The sequence below is a fragment of the Hipposideros armiger genome, unplaced genomic scaffold (assembly GCF_001890085.2).
Source record: "Hipposideros armiger isolate ML-2016 unplaced genomic scaffold, ASM189008v1 scaffold_2230, whole genome shotgun sequence".
In the NCBI taxonomy this organism is placed as follows: domain Eukaryota; kingdom Metazoa; phylum Chordata; class Mammalia; order Chiroptera; family Hipposideridae; genus Hipposideros; species Hipposideros armiger.
This window is the reverse complement of record NW_017733576.1, coordinates 11353-18997: the sequence shown is the minus strand read 5'-3', so window position 1 is coordinate 18997 and position 7645 is coordinate 11353. Positions and strand designations below refer to the sequence as shown.

Below are 7645 nucleotides of genomic sequence, written 5' to 3'. Positions count from 1 at the left end.
ACTGCAAGAGAAAAAGCGGGTCCTGTGGTCAAGCGGCTGCTGGCATGGCTTGTCATCCTCAGGAGGGCGAGTTGGAACCCTGGTGGATGACCATCTATAGATGAAATCTGCTGTATTTCAGATGACACATACTTGTCTATTTGAAGAGGAGCTTAACGTCTTCAATTGGCTTATAGGAACAGGGGTGACAGTCTTCCTTTTGGGGAGTCCTGTGGAGACTTAAATGAAATAAGTTTGATTCAAGGGAAGTGGACCCAGCCACTGACTCTGAAGCCCGACAACAGTTGGAGTGCTTGGGAAAACTGCAAAAAGCCCCTTCCAATTGAGAGCTAACTGGTCTGTTAGAGACACCTCCCTCTCTAAGTTTCTAGTAGTACTTGGTTCCCTGGTTTTGGGGGGCTATAATATGTAGAGGGGTCAGCCAGGAGGAGGTACTTGTTCCCCATATTTCCAAAGTGCCTGTTGGACCTCTCCCAAGTTAACAACATAGGAGATAATAGAATTGAGGTCAGAATCCAAAGCAATTGGCAGCAATTAGAGCCAGCGCTTAGAGGTCCCCTGACAAAACCTTTTCAGAGCCTTTTTAAGTCTGATTTGCTAGTTTTACATTTCCTCTAAGGTATAGGCCAAAGGTAAGGAATAGATTTGAGTATGAGCCCAAATTTAGGGGCTTTATTTATCCATACAACCGAGCAGGTCTCAGAGGAAACAGGTCCAGAGTGAATGGTCAAGGCAGAATAAATGGCTCCCATATCAATCAGGAAATTATCAGGCTTACCTGCCACTTCAAAGTTCACCCGCAGTTCCTCCCCTGAGATGAGAATAGCCTCCTTCTTCTTGGGAGCCACCAGGCACTTTAGGTCCATCTGTCAGTTACAGCCATCTGCAGGGAAGGAGTTGGTCCATGTTCCCTTCAGAAAAGGGGACAATCCCTCCTCCAGTGTTCTTTAGTTTGCACAGGGGACATGGCTGCTTTGCAGGATTAGGACACTAATTACTCCAGTGGCCTGGGCTTCCACATCTAAAGCAGGCTCATTTTCTTTTTTGGGGGATGCTGGGGTGGCACTGAGCTGGCCCTGGCCTTGGCCTGTCTATTAAATGCAGCCAGAAATCTGGCCTGCCTCTGGTCTCATCTACAGTCTCACTGTTCCTTTCTTTCCTTGTTTTTTCTGTCTTGGTTGTTAAGCACATTTAAACAAATCCCCTGGCCTTCTCTAGTATCCAAGACTCTTTATCAGGGAGATAACAGTGGGCCAGAACTATTATAATGTTCTGCTAGGTTGGGGAAAACAAGCTTCCTTACATTGGCCTATATCCGACACTGAGAAGGGCACATGAACTCCAGCAGTCCTAAACTGCTATTAACGATTAGCAAAACCTAGTTCTTACATTTAATCTTCCTGAGTAACTAAAGACCTAATTAAGACATTATAAAACATAGAAAATTATTATTATTATTATTATTTAAGATTTTTATTGGGGAATTGGGGGGATGGGAACAGCGCCGGGGAATTGGGGGAAGGGGAACTGACAATTTGCTGTCGTTTTGTTCTTCAGTCTAGTTGTGGAGGACGTTGCTTCACTGGCCCAAGTTGGCATCATCATTATGCTCTTCCCGGGCAAAGCAGATCAGTTGCCGGCTTCTGGATGGCCGCTCACTGCGGCTGCTGGCTGCTCACACTGGCTGCTGGCTACAAACGGTAGCCCATGGCAACCCACTGCAGCAGAGGCTGCAGCCTAGCCGTCGCCAGGGACTCACAGCAGCCCAGCTCCAGGTTGAGCCGTTGTTCAGCATCTTAGCTGTGGAGGGCAGTGTCACTGGCCCTCATATGTGGGATCCGAACCGGGGCCCTCTGGCGTCCCAAGCCAGTTCTTAACCANCTGGTGTGAATATTTGGAGGAAGAGAGTTTTTGGACAGAGGGAACAGCCACTGCGAAGACCCTGGGGCTGGGCAGGACTGTGCCTGGCATGTTGGAAGAATAAGAAGAGGCCCATGTGGCAGGAGAAGAGTGAGCGAGGGGGAGAGGGAGGAGTGAAGGGAGCGGTCTTTCAGGGCCTTGAAGGCCTTGGGGAGGACTTAAGCTTTCATCTGGAGGGAGGTGGGAGCCCTGGAGGGCTGTGGGGCTCAGGAGGGGCAGGACCTGACTCAGGTGCTCTCAGGCGCCCCCTAGCGGCAGCGGGCATAACAGACTACTACATAGAATTATGTCAACCCAATTTTCAGGTGAGAAAACTGAGGCTTAGGAAGGTGAGTGACCTGTCCAGAGTCACAGTGACGAGGGGTTTATCGGTGCTGGAATCCACGGGCGCAAGTGTCGCTCTATATGTCTCTTTGGGTCCCCGCCCATCTCCAGGCCTCTCTCTGTGTTTGTGCCTCTGTATATTTCTTTGCTTTGGGGTCTCTGCCGCTGTGCCTTCTCTGGTGTATCTTTCTCTGTCTCTCTATCTCTGTGTGGCTGGTACCTCAATGCTGACGATAACCGTCCGGCCCACGGGCAGCAGCTTGTGGTCAACAGTGAAGATCCGATAGAGAACTGGGAGGTGGTGGGAGAGAAAGGGACAGGTCGGTGAGGCCCTGCGCCTCCTGATGCCCCTGCCCGCTCCTGTCAGCCCCCAGCCCCGTACCCGTGGAGCCTGGGGTGTAGATGGTCTTGTCAGTCTGGATGAAGAGGTAGCCGCTCTGAAGGCTGACCAGCACCACCTTCTCCACCACGGTGGTACCGAAGGACGCGTGGACAGTCACGAACTTGTGCCCATTCTGTGAGCTGAACTCCTTGCTGGCCGGGATCTAGCCATGGGCCAGGGTATCAGTGGGGGTTTGCTCCACGGCCCCTTGGCCACGGTCCAGCCTCTAGGCCTTCGGCTGGGTCCACACCTGCCCCTCCTCACAATAGAGTCTACCCATCACTCTAGGCTTCCCTAGTTTGCCCAGGTTTGGGGAAAGAAAGGTACATGGAGAGGGAGCAAGGGCAAGAGAATGGGTCGGGCTCACGGAGGGCCATGGGAAGGTGGAATCACACAGGGGGCTCAGAGGACTGAGGGGAGGAGCAGTAGGGGAAGGGCTCTCAGAAAGGAGCGGGCCTCAGAGGAGGGAGGGGCTGTGAAGGAAGACAGGGCTTAGAGGGAAGGAGCTCAGGAAGGGAGGGGCTCAGAGATGGCCGGGCTTGGACAGGGAAGGGGCCCTGAAGGGGGTGAGGGCTGAGAGGTGGGGGTGATCTGAAGGTGGAGGCTCTGAGAAGAGAGGTGTCTTCAGAAAAGGGAGGTGCTCAGAGAAAGATTTGGATCAGAGAGGAGGAGGGCCTCCGAAAGGGGAGGGGCTTCAAAAGCGGAGGGGCGCGCAGATGGTCAGGATTGGAAGGGGATAGGCTCAGAGAGGGGTGGGGCTCAGAGTGGGCGGGGCTAACTAAGGGAGGGGTTCAAATGAGGAGGAGACTCAGAAAGGGGCTGAGCGTCTGCAAGGCTGGGGTCCAGAGTGCACCCACCTTGATGGTGACAGTACCCAGGTGGCCATCGGCGCTGGTCAGCACAGTTTGCTCATTGGCCAGCACTTGTTTCTTGGCTGGGAAGTCGTGGACTGTGACCACGACGGGAATGTTTCCTTGTGCTTGGTGGGCCTCCAACACCACCATCTCCTCGCTCTCCAGTCGCAAGACATTGGGGGTGATCATGGAGAACCTGCCGGAGGCGGGCACAGGGTCATCCCAGGGACCTGACATTCCAGCCCTCAGCGGGGTCAGCGCTGTGCCCCAGACCCTGGTTCTAGTGGGGATCCAGTGACCAGCTGATGGCTCAGAGGTTGTGGGTCCCCTCAACCCCTGAACCTCGAAACCAGAACCAGCAACTCTTCTAATTCTCTAGACTTCCAAACCCACAAACAGAGATCCCACATACATACTTCTGAAGCCCTAATCTGTAAGCTTTAAACACCCAAGTCTCTAAACACCCAAACCTTCAGACACCCAAAGTATACACACCTGAACTCACATGCACCAAACCTTTAACCCCAAAATCCTTGAACCCCAAACCTCTACCTAAATCTCTAGCAACCCAGGCCTATAAATACAACCAAATCCACGCCCTCCCCCTGCCCCCAGCCAACATTTATCCACACCTCATCTCTGCAAATGCTGAAACCCATAAATCCTGAAACTGCGAACTCACAAATTCTGTGTAGTACAAACCACCTCATCCATATAATCACTGAACATCACATGTACCCTAAACCTCCAGGAGCCCCAGTTTTATAAATATTCAGCCCCCCCATTACACAATGCCTGAATTCCACAGATGCCCAACCTATAAACTCTCAAAAGTCACAGGCAGCCCACATTTATTAATATTCCAACCCGCTAACCCCTCTTCCACAGACACCCACATGCACCCTGAATTCTACAGGGACCTGAACCCACAAATGCCCACTCCCACTTCGCAAGTCACCTTGTTTGGGGTGGGGTCATGACTACTCACATGGGGTCCCCCAGAACCATGCGGAGGCTTGTCAGCAGCAGTAGGAGCAGGCTGGGACCTGAGGCAGGCCCCATGGTGCAGGGACAGTAGAGGGACAGAGGGACAGAGGGACTGAGGGAATGAGGGACAGAGGGAGAGGACGGGGTGGATTGAGCAGTGGCTGTTGGAGGCCGCCTTTTATCTGGCTCCTGCCTTCCCTCCCCTCAGCCCTGCCCTCCACTCTCTGTAGCCTCTCCCCTCCCTGGGGCTGCCCCAGATTTCTCAATACTGTTTCCTACATTTTTCAATCCCTGTGGCCAGCACGTCCGGAGGTAAGTAACCTGAGGATATGTCCTCCTCCAACATGAACACANACCTGTGGGTGCAGGAGCAGGTTGTGGTTGTGGGGTAGGGGTTCAGCAGACCCAGAGTGATGGCCCACGCTCAGTGGCGAGGTGGGGGATGGGAAGTTCGGCAGACCCAGAGGGACGGCCCAAGCTCAGGGGCAAGGTCAGAGAGCAGGCCGGCCCTGTGTCTCACCATGAGGTCGAAGGGCATGGCGGGTTTGAAGAACTTGGGTGTCTTGGTGAAGTGAATCTGGTAGGGGGAGGTCACGATGGGGATCCCACTGCGCTCTGCCTCCACCATGTCGCTGCCTGAGGGGGCCAGCTGTGAGGGTGTGCTCCTGGGCCATCCCTCAGGACCTGGCCTCTCCCCTCAGATTGGACTTGGCCCTCATACTGGGCCTCCCTCCTCAGACTGGGTCTCCTCTTTAGTCTGGGCCTCCCCCATCAGACTGGACCCCACCCTCATCCTGGGCCTCCCCTCAGATAGGGTCTTGCACCTTTATGCAAGGCCTCCTCCCTCAGATTGCGCCTCCCTTCTCAGACTGGACCCCACCCTCATTCTGGGCACCCTCCCTCATCCTGGGCCTCTCACCCCAGACTGGACCTTCCTTGTCTGACTGAACCTCATTTTATTCTGGACCTCCCACCTCAGACTGGGTGTCCCCCCTCAGTTGGGCCTCCCTTCTCAGACTGGAGCGTGTAGTTGTACTGGAACTCCACGCTCAGTCTAGGCCTCACCTGAGTGCAGGATGACAGTGACGGACACGTACAATGACTTTCCCACCAGGGCATCCTCTCGGGAGGGCTGCACCCCCCCGAGCAGCACCTCTCGCTTCAGCTTGGCCTCTCCAGTGCCATCCTCGAGCTAGGGGAGGAAATAAGGTCTCAGAGAGGTGGAGGGGCTCAGGTGGGGAGGAGACTCAGAGAGAAAGACAGAGGGGTTCAGAGAGCAGAAGGCTCAGGGGGCCCTCTAGCATGTACCACAACACGGGTGAGGGACTGGGCCAGCGAAATCCTCTGGTCACCATCCTGGACCCCAAAGATGACAAAGGCTGTTCCATCCACATGCTTCCCATACAAGAACCTGCGTGGTGAGGAGAGTCTCAGATTCTCCTCTCCTGAAACTCTGAGTCTCCCTGCCAAACTTCCACTGATCATGGTGAAAAGCCAGAACCCCAGCCCCTCATCTCACCCTCACTGAGTTCTCACCTGGCCCTCATCTGGTCCTTCACCTGGCCCTCATCCAGACCCTCACCTGGTCCCCACCGACCCCTTCCTTGGGTCCCCACGCAGCCCCTCACCTGCTCATCACCTGATGCCTTAAGTGGCCCCTTCACTTGGCAGCTCACCTGGTCTTTACCTGACCCGTACCTGGTCCCTCACCAGGCCCCTCCCCGGTCCTTCACCTTGCCTCTCACCTAGTCCCTCATCTGGCCCTTCACCCAGCCCCTCAACTGACCCCCTCACCTGGCTGTGATGGTGACACCCAGGCCCTCTGGGTCATCGATGTAGTAGAATTTCTCTTCAGGCTCCACTTGGACCTCAAAACTGGGCAGCACTGTGGGGAGAGCCGGCACTGGTGGGGGGCCAGCACTGGGCCCAGCATTACGGGACCCCTCACCCTGGCTCCCGCCCTCTCTTACCATATTCCTTCACCTCAAACTCAGCTGAGAAGACCTGCTGTGGCGAATCTTCATAGTGGGCTAGGATCTTCCACTGCCCCATGCTGTGGGGAAGTCATGTGAGTGATCTGGCCAGGCCAAGCAGCTCCCCACTCCTTCTCCTGGAATAGGGGAGCCCTGAAACCCCTCCTGGAGGGCCTGACATACTTGACCAGCTCCGGGATATTNCTAGTTGTGGAGGACGTTGCTTCACTGGCCCAAGTTGGCACCATCATTGCGCTCTTCCTGGGCGAGGCAGATCAGTCGCTGGCTTCTGGACGGCCGCTCACTGTGGCTGCTGGCCGCTTACGCTGGCTGCTGGCTACACACAGTAGCCCATGGCAACCCAGTGCCACAGGGGCTGCAGCCTACGCCATCGCCAGCGACTCACAGCAGCTCAGCTCCAGGTTGAGCTGTTGTTCAGCATTAAAAGTTTCTCTTGGGGTGGCTGGTTAGCTCAGTTGGTTAGAGCATGGTGCTGATAACACCAAGGTTGCTGGTTCAATCCCCACATGGGCCACTGTGAGCTGTGCCCTCCTTAAAAAACAAAACAAAACAAAAACCTAAAAGTTTCTCTTCTTTTTCCTTCAGTTACCTCAGCCTCAGGCACTCCTGGTTATTAGTGGATTAGGAGATGGGTGGAGTCCCCTTATCTCTGAACTATCAGGTTAGTTCCCTTCTTTTTAGAGTTTACCATGAAGGCTTATACATAAGAAATTTCACCTTATTTCCCAGACCTCTAGCAGAACAATTCCAGTTGCAAAATAGTATAATTCAATGAATTATTGAGCGACCTCCAGAATCTAATATATACATTGGCCAAGCAGTACTGTAATAGAACATTAATTTCTTTTTGGTCAATGGCTCATAGCCGTAGTTTTGCCAATGGCCTAATATTTTGCCCAATGGGCTCTCAGCTGGGATTGAAACCTTAGATCACATTTTTGAGCTTGAACAAATACAGCTGCACTTGATATACACTCACACACACACACACACACACACACACACACACACACACAGAGATCCAAATATTCCCTGAATTGGACAGACAAAACCAGAAAACCTAACTTCAGATCCAAATACCAGAACCAAAACTGAACCTGGCCAGGTTTAGGACAAATTGGGATGTGACTTCATCTTATTCCATATACATGGTCCATAGACCATCAATCAGCCAGTGGGCAAAT

General features: G+C 53.6%; 2 protein-coding genes across 2 annotated transcripts; both read right to left on the bottom strand.

The window, feature by feature from the left end:
• Window positions 1-2443: 2443 nt before the first annotated feature.
• Window positions 2444-4639, bottom strand: LOC109378606 (complement C3-like). The gene is made up of 4 exons (XM_019634922.1): window positions 4469-4639; window positions 3484-3676; window positions 2627-2789; window positions 2444-2535 (listed from the first exon to the last, which is right to left on the bottom strand). Exons 1-4 carry the CDS (start codon window positions 4540-4542, stop codon window positions 2444-2446), a joined length of 522 nt encoding a protein of 173 aa, XP_019490467.1. The 5' UTR covers window positions 4543-4639.
• Window positions 4640-4891: 252 nt separating this feature from the next.
• On the bottom strand, window positions 4892-6643 carry LOC109378605 (complement C3-like). Its single transcript, XM_019634921.1, has 6 exons — window positions 6624-6643; window positions 6438-6520; window positions 6262-6352; window positions 5776-5878; window positions 5533-5659; window positions 4892-5103 (listed from the first exon to the last, which is right to left on the bottom strand). The coding sequence occupies exons 2-6, from the start codon at window positions 6517-6519 to the stop codon at window positions 4892-4894; spliced, it is 615 nt and encodes a 204-aa protein (XP_019490466.1). The 5' UTR covers window position 6520; window positions 6624-6643.
• Window positions 6644-7645: the final 1002 nt, after the last annotated feature.